The sequence below is a fragment of the Pristis pectinata genome, chromosome 8 (genome assembly GCF_009764475.1).
Source record: "Pristis pectinata isolate sPriPec2 chromosome 8, sPriPec2.1.pri, whole genome shotgun sequence".
Taxonomy (NCBI): domain Eukaryota; kingdom Metazoa; phylum Chordata; class Chondrichthyes; order Rhinopristiformes; family Pristidae; genus Pristis; species Pristis pectinata.
Window position 1 is genome coordinate 68,274,664 of NC_067412.1, and position 19,404 is coordinate 68,294,067.

The window sequence follows — 19,404 nt, forward strand, 5'->3', positions numbered from 1 at the left end:
CTGTTAGCTTTCCTAATTATTTGCTGCATTTCCACTGAGCCTTTTGAGAATCATGCACATGGACACCCAAATCCTCTGTATCTCTGAGCTCTCTCAGTGGGACAGTACTGAGGAGCTCCTGGGCCGACATCAGCACAAGCTGAGGAAGCTCCAGGGTGGATAATGGGATAGTGCTGAGAAAGCTCCTAATCTGACATCAGGACAGCGCTGAGGGAGATAACGAGCAGATGTCGGGAGTAGGGCTGAAGGACCTCCCAAACTGACATTTGGTTAACTGTTATAACTGATTAATCACCACATGCCAGATAACAGAGCTTTTTCTGTTACAGGACACAGAGAGTGAAAGCCTATATTTAAGTCAGGAGGGAAGTATGCATTTGGAGTTCCCCAAGAGTTAGTATCAAGGCCACAGTTTTTCTTAAAATTTGCAGATGACACAAAACTTGGAGGTGTACTGAACTGTGAGGAGGATAATCATAGGAGATGTAGACAAACTGGAAGAATGAGCAGAAAGGTGTTGAGGAATTTTAATGCTGGAAAATGTGAAGTGCTACATTCTGGTCGGAAGAAGAGGCAATATTAACGAGGGTCACAATTCTAAACAGAGAGATTGGGGATGGAGGGTTGTTTGAAGGTGGCAGAGCAAGTTGAAAAGGTGATTAAAACAGCATACAGAATCCTCAACTTTATAAGTAGAGGCACAGAATACAAGAGCACCTGGTTCAGCCACAAGCAGAGGGTTGTGTCCAACCGTGGATGCCACACTGAGAAAGATGTAAAGGCTTTGGAGAGGAAGCAGAAGAGATGCCAGGGATGGAAGACTTTAGTTGTGTTGATAGACTGGAGAAGCTGGAGTTGTTCTCCTCAAAACGGGAGGGATTGTAAGGAGATCTTATAAAGGTATTTAAATTAATGAATGGATTTGACAGTGTTGATAAACTGTTCCCTTTGTGGGAGGAGTCAAGAACTATAAGGGATATAGAAGGTGATTGGCAGAAGAAGCAGATGATATGAGGAAATTTTTTTCCACGCATGCATTCTGGAATGGAATTCTGTATATCTTTCATTCCATATTTGTTCACTCAGGTGTTGCAGAACGTAACATTTACCTTGCCATTCTCTTTTAGTTGGTGAACATCTGCTCAAATGACGGACAACGTCTCTTCGAAGCGGCCTCTGTGGGTTCCATGTTGACGGGAGGTCCTCTTGTTGCCATACTAGGAATTATCTATACAGCTTTGTTTCTTGGGCCTACTGCTCTGCTGGGATCAGCTGTCTTCATTCTTATCTATCCATTATTGGTATGCACTGAACCCTTTGTAAAATTAATTTGAATAATATCCCACACACCCACTCTTTAACTTGAAGGTGTAATTGGCACTCAAGACATGTCTACTTTTTGAAATATTTTTGGAACTGTTCAGCAAAAATTTTGAAATATTTTGGCCATGAAACAGAGTAAAAATGTAATACTAAAAATGAGATACAAATGGCACTTCCTTTGAATTTGTAGTGGGCAAACGGGAGAACATCCTTCCCCATTATCATGTAAAGATATTGGATGTTTTTAAGTATGGATGATGAAGTACTCACCAATGGACTTAATGCATGTGATTGCTTACAAAATTTGGGGCTCAATTTGTAATATTCTGTTATCTATGTACTTGAATATTTCTTCCACTAATGCAGAAATATTTTACAGGACAGCAGATTTGTATTATGATGTCTATTGTGTTTGAGAGAGGTCATTCTGTGGCCCATTTTGCTGCTCATTACATGTCATAAACTCCTAGGATTCTGAACTTTTTTGCCTACCACACTGTTTGAAATTGGACCAACCTGAACTTTCCTCAGAGCTACAATTTTTCAATCCTGGTGTGATGTTCATAGTTCTCCTCTATATCTGTTCCATTGCTTTCTTGTAATAGTTTTTGTACTGTTAAAGTACTCAAGCGGTGGTCTAACTAGTGTTGCTCACAGTTCCAGCATCCCTGAGTTTACATTCTCTGCAACACTTTTTAACCATTTTTAAGGATTTGTTGGACTATACTCCAGGTTGCTTTGTTCTTCTGCATCATTCAATATAATCCATTTATTTGTATTCCTTTGCTTTATTGCAGTTCCTCAGATGCATTATATCACACTTATCTGGAATAAATTCCACTTTTTTGCTCAGCTAACTAGGCCACCTGTATCTTCCTGTATTCTAAAGTTTTTCTCCTCTCTGTTAACCACATATCCAATTTTTGTATCATATGCAAATGTCCTTATCATGCCCCTTATATCTAGTCTAAATATATATACATATTACAAGAACCAAGGGAAGGAGTACTGAATCCCACTGAAAACAGCCTTCTAATCACAGCTACTATTGTATCCAATTTGTCACTTTTCCCTGCATTCCACTGCTTTTACTTTTTTTTTGAACAGCCAGCCATATGGGACCTTGTCATCCAGGAGGCTTTAGATTTGGTAGACCCCCCCTTTCTTCTTTGTGGGTACATGTGTACTCTGAACCCTTGAATCTGCTTCTTAACTGCTTTCCAATGTTGTTAGAGTGATTTGTCTCCCAAGGCACTGTTTCATGCCCACTTCTGCCAAATAATTTCTCAGTCTGGTAAAATTGTTCTACCCAGTTTAGAACCTTTAGTCCAATTTTACCTTTGTGCTTTTCCATAACTATGCTAAATCTAACTGAAGAATGATCACTACCACTAAAATGACCTCTCACTGAAACTCCACCATTCTGATTAAGATTATTTATTGTCATATACACCAGGGGGCAATGAAATTCCTGGCTTGCATGAAGCTCAGTTTCATTCTTAAAAACTAAATCCAGAATTGGACGAAGGAAGTTCACCTGAATGCATGTTAGGAATTCTGTGCTGTCTATACCTTTAACACTGACTGTCTCTGGGTTAATGGTAGAGTAATTGAAATTTCCTCACTGTTACTCTCCTAGTATTTTGCACTTTTCGGAAAAGCATTGACAATTTGCTGTTCATGAGGACACTGATGATAGAGCTGTTTCACAAAAGTTACTTAAAGGGAGGCTGAATGGAAGCTTAATGTTCCTAGTTAAAGGGTTTTCAGCTGAGATAGGGGGATAAAATAGGAAAAGAAGGTGAGAATGTTAGTTAAAGAAACAGTCACTGCTGTTCTATCTCCTTAGACTGTTTGGAATTCTAAGATACATTCCCAACAATGTGATTGCTCCTTTTATGTTCTTTAATTCAATGTATATGGACTCATTTGATGATTCTTCTACCATATCATTCCTTCTCACAGCAGTGACTGTTTCTTTAACCAACATTCTCACCATCTCCTCCTTTATCCCTCTATCTCAGCTGGAAAAACCTTTAACTAAGAACATTGAGCTTCCATTCGTGCCCCCCCCCCCCCCCTTTAAGTAATCTTTGTGTAATAGCTCTATCAGCAGTGCCCTCAACTCATCTGCCTTATTCACTACATTCCTTGCATTTAGGCATATAATGTACAATCAATCTTTTTTTGCTTATATTCTAAGTTTTGTTTTCTCTGTCTGTCCAACTCTGTTTCAAATTAAAGCTTCCGTCTTTCATTTCTAGATCTGCATTTTTTTCCCTTTCATTGCTCAGATTCCCATCCCTCTGCCAAGTTAGTTTAACCACCTCCCCCTATCCCCCCACGCCTCCCTCCCCCAGCCCCCTGACTGCTTTAAGCACCACTGTAGCAAACCTGCCCCTGCTGGCCTCACCCCTGTTGAGATGCAAGTCATCTGACCTTTCCCCAGAATTGATCAAAGTACTCCTGAAACCTAAAATCCTTTCTTTTGCATCCTCTCTCTAGTTTTATTTGATATCCCTAATTTCTATAATGCTCCATTCCATTATTAAGTCACCTGCAATTGCTTATTATTTAAGGCAGGTTATTCCACCCTACTGTTTCCTTTTTATATTTGTCTAGTTTTCCCTTTGTTCTGATTTTATTAAAATACTTGTTAACTTTAATTTATTTTCAGGTCTGTAAAAGGCCTGATCCTGAACATCTCATCTCAGATACAGACAGGCTTATTGTTGTCCATCATTTTCTGTTTTTTGTTTGAACTGAGTAGTTACTCGCTTATCAAATGTTGTTTGAAAACTATTCTTTTCATGACTGGTGATGTTCATCATTATATTTGTAATTGCTGCTTTTCTCAACCGATGCTGTTGTCACAGCAACCTTGGGTGATGGTGTTAATTAAGCCTATGAAAAGAACTCGTGATTGGAAAAAGATACTAACAATGAATTACTGCATTTAAATTTACCACTTTAGCTATCTTCTATGTTTGATTTTGACAGGCAATGTATCTTTCTCATGTTTTCTTAGATGTTTATGTCCAGGCTGACAACTTACTTCAGGAAGCAATGTATTGCAGTCACAGACAGACGTGTGAGATTGATGAACGAAATTCTGAACTGTATCAAATTCATTAAGATGTATACCTGGGAAAAATTATTTGCTGAGAAGGTTCACTGTAAGTTTAATCTGATAACCAATTGTTTTTTGTGGGTGCCTCTGGGAAGACTGTCAAAAATTCTGCTTCCCAAGTTGCCCAACTATTAGTGGTTTGTAGGTGTTTGATATTAAGGAGTGGCACGTTAGGCCACTTTACATTTCAATTACAAGGCAGCCCAGTGTTGTTACAGGACTGGAATCACATATGTGCCATTTTCAAACAACATAAATAAACCTTTTGGGTTTTATTTTACAACTTTGACAAACATCATCTCCTTAATAGTAGATTTATAATTGAATCCAAATTCATCATGGGGTTTCAGATCTCATTTTCTGGATTATTAATCCATGTCCATGGATTATTAAATTCCATAAGTAGTCAGTACATTATCATATGTATCAGGGATCCCAAATTCTGTAAAAGATTTTTGATTATTGATATTCAGCTGTAACAAGTTTGGCTTTTATTTAGAAGTAGAAATATCTGGCTTAGCAAAACATATTGCTGTATCCACTTATCTACTGCTGTAGCCTTCATTGATATAATAGCTGACATATATGCCCTTACTCAATTTGGGGTTACTCAATGATGCCTGGATTACATATCAACTATGCTACATGATATATTGCAAAGAAGAGAATGGAATTTTGATCAATTTCAAGACCTTCCTCAATTCCGTTTCATTTTTGTTACAAAAATACAGATGAAGTAAGATGGTTTGATTACTGTTTTCGGGTTTCACAGAAAATTGAACAGCAGATGTCTGAATATGGTTGTAAAATGGTTTATAGTTATAATAATGCTTATTCTCTCTCAGGTGAAAAATATGTTATTTTAGAACAATAAGGGCAATATTGTTCAACATCTGTCTCTTTTTAAATTGTTATACCTACCTTCCACAGTATCCCTCCCATTAAATCAATTAGTACTCCACTGACCTAATTCCAGATGACTACTATATTTGATTTAAAACTCAATTTAGACTAGACTTCCCTTCTGGTCTTAGCTTTGTAATTTTGTACCTTTTCCCTGATGTTTGGAACACCTTGATAATGTTCATTTATTCTTGCAGTGATCAGAAGCAGAGAGAGACACTTTTTGGAAAAAGCAGGTTATGTGCAGAGTATCACAGTTGGAGTTGCTCCAATTGTGGTTGTAGTTTCCAGTAGCTGCACATTCACACTCCATATGGCAATGGGATATGATCTAACTGCAGCTCAGGTAAACACAATCACAGTTCTGCTAAGTGGAACTATGATAATATGAAAACATTTTCAGATGCATCATTAAAGCTGTTATGTTTACCATGGGCTATGATGGCTTAGACTAACCCCAGATATTTGGGTGAAACATTGTTTCCTTGGAATAGAAGACCGTGAGATGTCAGACCTAGAAATTCTGTTGTATAACAGAATGCTTACATGCACATTGTGATAAAATGTCATTGAAACAATGTCATGTGTTCTGCAAATTCCATGACTTTTCTTCCTCATTCAAAGAATTAATGCATAGAGGCCCTTATACACACGCATGGCATCCTTTGGCCTATGGCCTGCATGCCACTTCCGTAATTTTCATCCATATATGTGTGGCCCACTGATGGCCCACTTATGCAGAAGCAGCCTTACACTGCATGCGCGAGGCCTGTTTTGGAGTTACTTAAAAGAGACTTGCCTGATCAAGTCCATCCCTTTCCCAAGTGCCAGTCTGTTGGCCACCCATAACCCAATCACATTACTGAACCCCTCACAACAGCAGCTGATCACAACCTTCCTATTTCTCTTTGAAGATCAAACCCATCCTTCAGGTCCCTGTCACGTTTTCCTTTGTTGTGGAATGCATGAAAAACAAAATACTAAGCCTTTAGCCTACATTGATTCTAATCAGTCAAGTTAAATTTCCATCTGAAATATCAGCCTGTTTTGCTCTTCTGGATGCTGCCTGATTACTCCATGTTTCCAGTGTTTTCTAATTTTGATTTCTTTATTCATATAGGCATTTACAGTTGTTGCAGTCTTTAATGCAATGACCTTTGCCCTGAAAATCACACCAATATCTGTAAAAGCCCTATCAGAGGCATCTGTTGCTGTAGGCAGATTTAAGGTACAGTTTTTGAATTTCAATGAAATATTCATTTACCTTGCAAATGTTGTTTTGCATATAAAATCCCTAAAACAGGTGTTCACTTAGTACATTTATATCTATTGATAAAGTTGATTTTTCCCTGAATATTTTAGTTGCATCTTCTTAAATTGTTAACCTGAAGACTGTCAGCATGTCCACATGTCCAAGAGAAAGAAGGAACTCATTTCTAGTCCTGTAGCATTATTTGGTAGGTTAATGGGGGGAATCTAGCCTTACAAGAGGGTCTCATGAAGGTTGCCATCACTTCTGTAAGGAGCTATTTCCAACAGCACAGCACATCCACGGTATTGAACTGAAATGTCACCTACTGGAATAAGATCTGATTGCGACTGAAAGATTTGAGTGCTTCCCACTGAGCCACACCTAACCCATCTTCAACTGATGTGCAAATGATGGATTAAAGGCTCTCCATATGTGAGGATACCCAGTAGTTGTTCGTGTTATTTGTCCTAAATTCCACTTTTAATAAAGGTGCATTTTACTGCTAACATCCTTCAAACAGATCTTAGAATTCAATCTTCAACTCTATTATGCTGTTCTAATACTCCAAATGAAGATATGTTCATATTATGCCCCTTGAGAAAGGAGAATTTCCAATAAAATAAAACAAAGTTGGTTTAAATCACTTATTTTGCCACAACTATTATTCAGCTCTCTGCCTTCCACTGAAGGTTATTGATTTTTTTTTTACTGATAATATGTTCAGTAAATCCTCCTGCTCTGACTTGCAGAGGTACCCTGAGGTTTCTATGCCTTTTTGTGCTTTTATTGATAAATGACAAGAAAAAAGCAGTGTATGTGAGATCTTTGTTCTTGTTTTAATTGCTTTACTGAATGATGGCAGATGTTTGTTAATTAAAAACTCACATGAGAAGTACATTTACCAAGTGGAACTAAGGCAGTTCCTTCAAACATTAATGCGTGTGACTAAAACAGTGTTGTATTTGTGGCTAATGAGCAGTCACTATTAAACAGTAATGTTCTGTCAAACAAGGCTTTCATTGGTTGAAAACCAGTACTGAAGGGCATTTTGTCTACACATTTGAAAACTTAGGCCAATGATATTGATGTGGTCATGTGATGCTCATGACTATTGTCATCTTTGATGTGTTACAGTATATCTGTATTAAAAGAACTGCCAACAGCAGCAAGAGTTCGCAACTCAGAATTTTGTAATTGCCAGAGCAAATTTGCCCATGTTAACCATTAACATAAAGTCAGGCAAACTTGTCTGTTTGAAATGGCCATAGTTCCTTTTAAAATTAGCATTTTAGTTTAAATATTTAAGATTTAAATCTTCAACCAAACAATGAATTCTTCTACAAAAGGGTATATTTTGCACTAGAGAAAATACCCATAGAACCCTACAGCACAGAAAACAGGCCCTTTGGCCCTTCTAGTCTGTGCCAAAAATTTATTCCGCTAGTCCCCTTAACCTGCACCCAGTCCATAACCTCCAGACCTCTCCCATCCATGCATCTATCCAATTTCTTCTTAAAACTTAAGAGTGAACCCGCATTTACCACGTCAGACGGCAGCTCGTTCCACACTCCCACCACTCTTGCTTGAGTGAAGAAGTTCCCCCTAATGTTCCCCCTAAACCTTTCCCCTTGCACCCTAAAGCCGTATCCTCTCGTACTTATCTCTCCTAACCTAGGTGGAAAGAGCCTACTTGCATTTACTCTGTCTATACCCCTCATAATTTTGTAAACCTCTATCAAATCTCCCCTCATTCTTCTATGCTCCAAGGAATAAAGTCCTAACCTGTTTGATCTTTCCCTGTAACTCAACTCCTGAAGACCTGGCAACATTCTAGCAAATCTTCTAGTACCCCTACTATAGTGTGTATACACAAAATATACTGTTGTGTACCATAGGAAATAATATGGATCTCTCATTTGGGTGAATATGATATTGTTTAATGCTATAAAATTACATTGAATAATACACAGAAATGAGCCATTCAGCCCAATTAGCCTGTTTTGATATTTATGTACTCACACAAGCTCCTTTCCTTCTATGTGTCTCACTTATCAAAGTACTATGATTTATGTTAAAGGTTATCAAATTCAGCACCCCATACTTTTCCATTTTCTTTTATGTACTTTCCTTTTGAAAAAGGTGAAGCTACTTTTCTCAACTTCCTGAGCTAGAAAGTTCTACATTCTGACCACTCTGAATTAAGAACTCTCACCTTGTTTTTCAGTTAGATTTATCTGCAATGATCTTGCAGTTGTAGCTATGAGTTTTGGACTTCACCACAAGTGGAAATATTCCAAATCCATCCTGCACAACCCATTCATAATTTTAAAGACTTCGATCAAGTTAGCTTTTATGTTTTCTCATGTATAAAGAAAAAGCCTGAATTTGTTCAATCTACTTGCTATCTTTAATCCCTCATTTTTGGTCCTATTTTTGTAACTTTTCATTTTACAGCTGCTCCTGTATTTCTGTATCTTTTTTATAATGTAGACACCAACATGTATTCAGTAATATAAATTCAGTCTGGCCCTTTCCAGGGTCCTATGTAAGTTTAATTTATTGTCTCTACCTTTGAATCTGATAGCTTCACAAATAAATTCCTGTGCTTCATTGGAATAGGAATATCAAATTACCATCTTATTTTATATTTCTATTTCTGTTGACATCAATTATCTCTCTCTCTGAGCACCTGAAGACAATGTTGCATCTTATCTCTAGAAACAACTTTCAAAAACAAAACTTTCACAAAGGAAAAGGAGAAAACAATGAGCAAAAGCTTATGACTGAATCTGAAAATCAAAACTATAAATGTTTTATAAAACACCACATTGGCAGATTAAAGTACCTCTTGTTGGCAGAGATGCAAGGAATTGCCGATTGAAGTAAAATTAGTCACTTTTCGTCCACCTCATAATCAGGGCAAATCCACGATAAATTTCCGTTAATAACTTGTGTGGCATCTTTATCATTAAAAAAAGAGAAAAATTACGTACAACTGAAATCTTTGTGGATTCCTTGGGTACTAAATTCAATGGTCTGATAATAATTTAGAAACATTGTGTATTGCTTTAATCAAAATTTGTTTCCTCTTCTCACCTCTGTAGCATTTACTTTTAATGGAAGAACTAGAAGTTGTAAGGAAACAGCCCATTAGCACACATAATGCCATAGAATTTTGTGATGCTACCTTGGCATGGGAAAGCAGCAGTATCTGTTTCTTAGAACGACAAGAAGACTCAAATAAGGATGATGTGAAGAAGGTGAAAAAGAGGAAGGCAAGAGGGTTGGAGAAGAAAAAATTGAATCTTTATGTTGAAGCTGACCAGGAAAATTCAATTGTCAAACAAAATGATCATCTGTTGCATGGCACTAAAGTGCAATATGACCACGACAACGTACATGTTAATTTATCATCTCCAAAACCCAAGTTCCAGACAACCTTGCACCACATCAACCTAAATGTTGAACAGGTACTTAAATAATGTTGTCAAAATGCTGAGCATCAGGATTCCTGTACTGTTCTAAATTTTTCATTTGGAACATAGAGTTTTTTTTAATTGAACCTCAAAACTTTATTTGCAAGCAAAAATACAGCCTTTGTACTTTGGCAGTGAAAGTCTGTGGTTATCATGGGTATTATTAGTGTGAAGGAAAAAATTATTTAAATTCTGGTCAGATGCAGCAGAACTAAATGTTATTGAACTGTTTTGGTGATCTTTCAATAATACAGCTTAATCCCCCAAACCCTAGTTTGTCTGTACCAATGTGATTGGAATTGTCAGTAAAACCTGAATCCATCTTGAATACTAACAAAGCTCCCTTGATTTTGCTTATAGAAAATAAGGAAACAATTATTAATCAACATAGAGATAAAATGTTTTATTCTGTTGGTTGGCTGGACTTGTATCTTTTTGTGGCAACAAATTCTAATTTGTTGTTGCAACAATATTTTAGTCAGATTATACTCCTTATTTGATCAGAGGACATTGCAGATTAGAAAGTGCTAGTAAATTCCAGTCTGAAGATGAAGACAACCTCAATATTCAAATACTGCTTCTATTAAAAGATGTTTTAAACTACCGTTCAGCACATTGGAGTATAATGTCTGGTGTATGAATGGAGCATGATGTATTTATAGCAGATGCATAAGTATTTCTAGACTGGCATATTTCCTGGGCATTGCATATGGTGAATTGGAAAATACATTGGCCTTGAAACTGAATTTCGTAGCACATTCATTCTCTATAATGCATGATTGATTTGAAGAAGAAAGCTGATTGCAAAATGTGCTTGCCACTTTTGTAAGCACATAGTGTGAAACTGAATCATGGTCATCCAAGGGTGTGCCTCAACTTTGCGTGTAGGCCACTAAATACACAACAACAGTACAAAGGGATCTGAGAAGCCCCTTGCATGAAACACAATTAGTTTGCTTGCCTGTACAGCAAATAATTCAGAAGGCTAATGGAATGACAGCCTTTATTGCAAGGGGTATATGTATTAAAGTAGGGAAGTTTTGATGCAACTCTACAGGGCATTGATGAGACTGTATCTTGAGTAACGTGTACAATTTTGGTCTCCACATTTGGAGAAGGATAGATCTGCAATGCAGAAAAAAGTCCACAAGGCTGATTGCTAGGATGGAAGTGGAGGTATATGAAGAGAGATGGAGCAGGTTGAGCATTTGGTTGTCGGAGTTTAGAAGCATGAGAGGTGATCTTATTGAAATAAATAAAATCCTGAGGGGGATTGACAGGATAGATCTGGAGAGATTGTATCCCTTAGTGGGGATATCTAGAACTGGTGACCATCGTTTCAAAATAAGGTGTTGCCCACTTAAGGCAATGAGGAGGAATTTCTTATTTCATGAATCTTGGGAATTTCCTAACCTATAGAGTTGTGAAGGCAGGGTCACTGAATATATTCAGTGAAAGAGACAGACATATGTTTGAACCACAAGGGAATCAAATGGTGTTGGGAGAAAGCGAGAAAATGGTGTTAACAATAAGATTGGATCAGCTGTGATCTTGTTAATGGCAGCAGAGACGCAAAGGACAGGGTGACTACTCATGCTCTTGTCTCTTATGTTCTTTTATTCAGTGAGATCTATCAGTGGACAGCAGTCATTCGTCATGTTGCTGTAAGATGGGGTCATGAACGCACCGTAAAGAAGCTGAGCAAGCCTCAAGGGAAAAGCAGGCCCATGGTAGGATGAAGGCTTGCTTAAGCAGAAGTTCAAGAGCTCATTCTTACCTGAGCCTAGGTCAAGGAGTCCTTTAGTGAAGTTTGCCATTTACTCCTTACAAGGGACCAGATCTCTCCACGATCAGAGAAGACCTTCTTTCTCTGGGAGGGTGAAGCGTTGACCACTCTGATGGTTTTCCCTGGAGTTCATCTTTGCCACTTTGATGCCAATAGTTTGTTAGAGATGCAAGGTTTCTGACTCTTAGTTCAGGTTTCCCAATTATGACACACAACTTTGTTTAAGAACACCTGCCAAGGTATGTGGAAGTGCTAAAAGCGCACACTTACTCAAAGAGCCATAGAGGATACAGCACAGAAACAGGACTTTCAGTCAGTGGGCCATCAAATATTAAAGACATTTTTTATTCTCCCCACATTCTTATTGATTCCTCACAGATTCCACCACTCATCTACACACGAGGGTCAATCTGTAATGGCCAATTAACCCACCAACCAGCATGTCTTTGGATGTGGGAGGAAACTTAAGTACCTGGAGGAAATCCACACAGTCAATGGCCTAAAAATTCTCCAGTGTTGCATATTTTCTGCAGGGTATTCAATAGAACTTTATCTGAAACCTGAGTGCTAAATATAATTGACAAATTTCTGAGCAAATAGCATACTTCTATGTATAAGTACATATGATATGCATGCGCACTGAGGGTGCATGGCATGCACAGTGATATCAATAGGTGTATCATGTATGATTGACATTTCTTATTCAATATATATTCATTTCTGCCTTGCATATTGGATTGAAAACTAGCATGGGCTTCAACCATAGATGCAGGTCTCAACTGGAGGGTTAAGCCCTGCTTCTGCATTGCTCAAAGATATCCTTAACCAGGATGCCTTGAAGATACACTAAGAATGCATCGATTGTCATGGTAAGTATATTCTTCACACTTGAAGAGATATCCACCATTAACATTCCGCATCAGTCCAGCAATTGTCCTTGACTCTCAAGTAATGTCCTCCATGTCTCCTTGGATCTCTCCCTATCAATCCTCCTCAGGCTGCCCCATCAACTTTCCAGCACTCTCCTCCCTGGCTCTCCAATCACTTCACCATCTCCAATCTCCTTCCCAGACTCCTCCGTTGATTCCTGAGGACATTCTGATGTTCTTTCCATCCTTACTGCCCCATTCTTTTCCTAACTCTCCATATTGCCCTCAAACATAACATCCATCCATATTTTTGTTCTCCACTCTGCCATTGTGAGAAAGGTCTTATCCACCTTTCATCTGATTTCTGATCAAATCACTCTGTCCATGGGTAGTTGTGGACAGAACTGTCAGTCATCTGCTGTCAGTGCAATCCCCAGACTTCTGTACCTGTACCCAGCCATATGGTAGCATGGAATCTCTGGAGGTCTGATGCAGGCACATCTGACCTCTCACTCCATCACTGGACTTACGACTAAATCCAGGGGTGTTCTGTAATTTATTAAGACAAAGGACTGGATATGTATTAATGTGGTCCATTCATTTGAATTGGGTCACTGAAATTAATTAAAAAGATAAGTTAAATCATTTAAAAATAGTGAACAAGGCCTTTGATTGCATTAGCTTAAAACCTAGCTGCTACTTGTGGACTGCTCTGCTTGAAACCATGCAACAATAGCCTCAATGTCGTTAGCAGCCACATGGCCGTAAAAGGTTAGTAGGGTGAGTGTAGTAGGGTAGTAGGCTGTAAAAGTGCAGTAGGGTGAGTGCAGGCAGTGGGTCGGACTGAATATGATCAAGCCCATTAACTCCATTTCTCTCTCCACAGGTATTGCCTCACCTGCTGAGTATTTCCAGCATATTTTGTTTTGTTTCATATTTCTGGCTTCTGCAATATTTTGTTTCTGGGCATGTATAAAGTTGAAGATGTGAAATAGAAACTGCTGTTTATTTTATGACATTTTTTGTATGTTTGCTGCACAATTTATAAATGATGAACTGGGATAAAAAAGATAATATTTGATCATTAGATCAGTGATTTTCAAAGGGACAGTGTAGTTTCTTGTGATTAGTGGGGGGAGAAGTCTATCATTTGTGAGAATGTATGGTTAGTTCACATTGCAGTAATCTATTTATTTCTACTGAATCTACTAATGGGCCCACAATCCAGCCTTTTTTAAATTATTTTATACACTACTATCAGGTTGCCACTAGGTCTATGCTGCTCTAAAACAAATAAGGCTACCTTAAGCTTATGTAAGGATTTGCAGTTCTTTACATTGAGAAGTATTCTAGAAGCTCTCCTCTAAATCTTCACTGTTATATCTCCCATCATGTGAAGCGATTATCCATATAGTGAATATATCTGTGAAGATACCTTTTGTGCAAAAGTAATAACAGATACTTACCGATGACTGGTTGTGCTGTTTTGTCTTCCACATTTTGATTGAAAAATCTCCCACTACTGGTTGACACCACAGATCTTTTTCCTTCTCCTTGATGGTCTGCTTGTAGCCATGACTGAAATTTTGGCCCACTAGTGTCCATCCAGTCTGTCTACTTGTGTATATATTATTCATTCCTACTAGCATCTTAAGAGTTCTGGATTATGTCTACTCTCAATGCTTTATAAATATTGCTCCTTTTGTTTTCTAGGGTAAACTGGTAGGCATTTGTGGCAGTGTGGGAAGTGGAAAAAGTTCTCTGATATCTGCTATCCTGGGCCAGGTAAGACCTGATTCCATCAGAAATAATATCTTACAAATCTATACAACTATGATCCTTAATGAACAAACTGGGTGGTTTGTTTGATGGGATGTATCACTATTAAAGATAATAGATATACCTTTGATTTTATGTTTCATATTAAAATAAGTTTAGCTTTGATTTAGGATAAATTAAATTCTGAACAACTTAACGAGTTGGAAAGAACCTTCAACTACTGGAGAACTTGCTCAGTTGGAGGGAGGTAATGATAAAGTTAATAGAACAGAATAATTGTATCAATTAATACTTATTGTTTTCATTTCCAAAACATTTTTTCCACTTATGTCAACAGTAATTCAGCAGCTATCACTCTCACTCCTGAGTCAGAAATTTGAGAGCTCAAGTCCCACTTGAGAGACCTGAGCACAGAAACCCAGGTTGATGCCTACCCCAGTGCAATTCAGAGGAAGCACTATACTCTATTGGTCTCATTGAAGGCAGCATCTCCAAGGCCTCATCTGCCTTCTCAAGTGAATGTAGAAATCCCATGATGTATTTCAAAGAAAAGTAGGGAAATTAACTTAAGGTGTCCAAAACAAAAAAAAATCTCAAAACACATCATTAAAACAAATTATCTATTCAAATCAAATTTTTGTGTGCTTTACGCAAAATGGCTGCTTTGTCTTATACATTGGTTTTCAAAGTAGAGATTGTGAACCTTGGGTGTGTCATGGGATGTTAAAGAATGAGTCATTCTGTCTGCTTCTTAAAATAAACGCTGGTCTACAAACTGGAGAACATGTTATTATTTGGTCACTTGGGTGAACCATCTGGTATACAGTGGGTCACTAGATAAAAAATTTGAAAACCGTTGGTTTTATATATATTGAAGATAATATCACTTCAATTGCTGCATGGAGTTTTAGAACATACCTTGGTCATGAAAGGTGCTGAATGACTGCAATCTAGCTTTTCTCAGCTTGCATATTTTCATGTGAATTTACGATAATTTAATGAATATATCGTGAATTTCACAATGCACTGATTTCGCATTGCTTGCTCAATTATAATAGATTATGATTGTTTATCGAATACTTCATCATTCAGTTATTGCTTTTATAATTAGAATTTTATGTTTGGTAATTGAATCCTTGCTGCCTTTGCAGGTATATTAAATCCATTGCTAGAATGGGTTGAAACATGCTGATTCTGATACAGTCACTGAAGGCAGACTGAAGGCATTTTATTTTGCATTATTAAAGCAAAAGGGAAAGCAATCTGCTGGATATGTTACAGCCACTCCAGGTCAATTGGAAACAAATATTTCATCCGTGAAAACAAATTTGCCTTAATGAACATATCTCTTTCCCCCAGCACTGTGCATAACTGTTCATTAAGTGATATCATTGTGTCATATTCATAAAGTTTTAATTGCAGACCAGTTGCGTTAAATAACTTAGGTGGTAAATTAAGCTTATTCAAGGAGGGTTTCTTTAACCATGAAAATATATGAAAATGGTTTGATAATTATACTAAATGGGCTTAAATGAAAAAGTGAGTTGGATCAGTTTAATAGCCTTTCCTCAATTAAACATACTTAGATTTCTGTAAAACTACTGCTGTATAAAACAAAATTGATTATGCCAAAACTCGGTAAAATTAAATTATATCTTAAAAAACTTTCTCTGCAACGCCATCATCATTGTCATGTTTAGGTAAGCAATTAACCAGCCACCTGCATCTAGGAATTAGTTTACATCAAGAGGGCATGGAAACAGAATTACCTAGCACAATATGAATTCTTCTCTAATTGTATTTGAAGTCAATTGATTTGAAGTACAAATGTGGGAATGGAACTGAATAGCTTTTGAGTTTCCAGTGTATATTAAAGGCTGATATCTTTGAAATACTGCATGCAATTTTGTTACGGCCTTCAAAAAGGTATTGATATATTGACTAGGGTTTAGTTTTAGCAGTTTGCAGTATTTCAGGCTTTAATACTGGCTAGCTAATTCCTCAGGTCAGAGTCCAAAACCATCTTCAGCTACTTTTTTCCATTATAAGGCCAGAAGAGGTTTGCTGATTATTGGACAATGTTTGTTTCATTCAGAGCCCCTAAGAAAATGAAGAAATCTCAAATGCAGTAAAAACATTAAGGCTTGGGCTGCTTAATGCAAGTGTTATTTGCACTACACAAGGGCCAGGAAATGGCAATCTCCAACAAGAGAGAAGCTAACCACTGCTACTGAACATCAAGCAGTATTACCTTTGCTGAGTCCATTGATTAAAACTTTAACGAGAGCAGCAACTTTAGTACTGTGGCTGCAAGAGCCAGACCAAAACAGTAACTCACTTCCTGACTGTCCAAAGCTCCCACCATTTAAAAGGGCTATGTTAAGAATGTGGTGGTATACTCACCATTTGACTTGATGAGTGCAACTCCAGCAATACTCAAGTAGCTCATGTACAGATCAATCCCAGACGTAGGAAGTGAGAGCAGTGGACTATGATGTCAGTTTAATGGCGGTGGTGGTCTGAAGCCTGAAGCTATAAGGTAAGTAGTTATCAATTAGTGTCCAAGTCCAGTTTAGCACAATAAAAGCATGGTTATTCCAGGAATGATCAATGATGATTTCTTCTTGAGAGCCACGGTCTGATTCTCCAATAATTCTCCTAAAAAAAGCATTGATAAGACTGACATCATTTGATGTGTGCTTGAATTAAAAATTGTGTCAGATGTGTAAGTGCATGGGTAAATTTCTGGAGTGATGAAAAAATGCTCTGGGAATGGTCTTTAGTGCATTTCAATCTGAGGAAGTGTATTTTCAATCACGTAGTGCTGAATTAACCAACACTAAGCAATCGAATTTCTTGGCCACAGTTTTCACAGGTCATGACATTAACTTACCACATCCTTAAAAATAAAGGCTCTTTGGAGATAAGGCAGAGATGAGGCATTGTCTATAAAATGCAGTTGGTATGAATCAACCTGTGGGTTCTTGTGTCCCAAGTTAATGTGCTGAATAAAATGGAAGACAATATGTGGACTTTGGAAGGAACAGCCTTTATGGGCCACACTGATTTGTTCTTTATTATTGGAAGCAATAATTGGATATTTCTTTATTGCTTACCTCCTTGTTCTCCTAAGTGCCATGGCAGTCTTTGTTTGAAGTATGAAGTCAATGGGTTGTGTATATTTTACTAATGGCAGTAGAAGAGAAAAGTAGAATAGTTTGATGTAATTGAGACAGACAATATGTTGATGTTGCAGTTGGCTGTGAAGCCTGCTGTACTCTTGAGAAATATATGAAAATGCCCCAATGGCTGCTTTGTTTAAGAAACATTCAAACTTGTCTTTTTAGCAGAAAATTTAAACACATTGAGTTAATTCACTTTCCATGCAGAATTCACATGATAAAATAGAAATAAGTTAAAGTTGATGCTTGACTTTCATTGAAATTCCTCTTTCATAAGAATATTTTATTTATTTTGTTAAAGTATGCTTGTAATTTAGTTACCCAATTTATGCATTCCTCCACTGCCGGGAGAAATCCAAACGCAAACTGGAGGAACAACACCTCACTTTCCATCTTGGGACCTTACAGCCTAACGGGATGAACATTGAATTCTCCCACTTTAAGTAAACCAACCACCCCCCCCACCCCCACCTTGCCTCTTTTCTTCCCTTATCTTGCCTATCTCCTCGCCATTTTTTCTTTCTTTTGTCTCTTTCCTTTTCCTCTCCTCCCCTCACCCTGTGTCGCCTGCCTCCATATCTTTGACCCATCCCCCAATGGATCTGCTCTCACCTCCTCCCCCGCACCTGCCTATCACTATCTCTTACCTGCATCTGCTCATCACCACCTTGTGCCCACCCCACCTCCCCTCTTTTGTCTACCTATCACTGCTCTGTTTCTCCCCCCTGTATATTGGGCTTCCCCTTTTCCTATCTTCAGTCCTGAATAAGGGACCTGACCCGAAACGTGACTGTCTGCTTTTCTCCATGGATGCGGCTTGACCTGCTGAGTTCCTCCAGCATCTTGTTTTTTCGTCTAGATTCCAGCATCTGCTGTCCTTTGTTTCTCTTATGAATTCATTGTACATTGCTATTTTCTCAGTGTTGATTTTTGCATAACAGCTTTGAAAATTAGTGGCTCTTCTTCCCTGGCAAGGACTGAGGTTTCTGTCATATTTGGGGCAGTGCCCAGTAGATTGCACCTGGCAAAATCACAGTCAAACTTCTTAATGAAGTCTGACAGAGTAAATGGCTTATTACATTTGAAGTAATTAAATTTAAGTTAAGAGCTGAACTATGTTCATTAAAATAACATCATTATAATTTATAAATATTTAATACCATTTAATTAACATTCCCTCCAAGAAGCATCAGCTTTTGGACATGGCAGATAGTGGTTCAGAGTGAGAGAGATTATTGGAGTTAATTATAACTTTTGGCAGTAGTGTAAATTGTTGATACTGGATCAATGGCCACTTCAAATTCACCTTTTTGGCTATTCAAAGACATTAATATGCTACCTCGATGGATAATCAAAAGCATTGATTTCTACTGGGTAACCTAGTGAATATATGCCTTTAAATCTCTGCATTTTGCATCCCAATAATGACACGATCTATCTCTTATTTTAACAAGAGGCATGGCGGTCAAGCATCTAGGAATATGAGAACTAGTGGATTAAAGAAAGTCCATTTAGTTCTCTACCACCAGATTGGTTACCTAAAATAATGATAAAGTTATGAACAATCATAGGCAGCAGCAACAACAAACTCTAAATAACGCAAGATGAAGCCCAGTAGTCGAAAACTTGAAGTGCCTTAGGTCCCAAGTATACTGCATTTCATGCCTCAGTTACTCATTTAGTTTCCCAAGATGTTGTTTGCTG

The 19,404-nt window shown here is 37.7% G+C and overlaps 1 protein-coding gene across 1 annotated transcript in view; it reads left to right on the plus strand.

Annotated features, from left to right (window-relative positions):
- LOC127573801 (ATP-binding cassette sub-family C member 5-like) overlaps positions 1-19,404 on the plus strand; it is a 91,443-nt gene that overhangs the window by 23,081 nt on the left and 48,958 nt on the right. Inside the window, 6 exon segments of the mRNA XM_052022306.1 lie at positions 1,128-1,301; positions 4,352-4,499; positions 5,554-5,702; positions 6,477-6,584; positions 9,713-10,078; positions 14,453-14,524. Coding sequence (XP_051878266.1) covers positions 1,128-1,301; positions 4,352-4,499; positions 5,554-5,702; positions 6,477-6,584; positions 9,713-10,078; positions 14,453-14,524 — 1,017 coding nt within the window.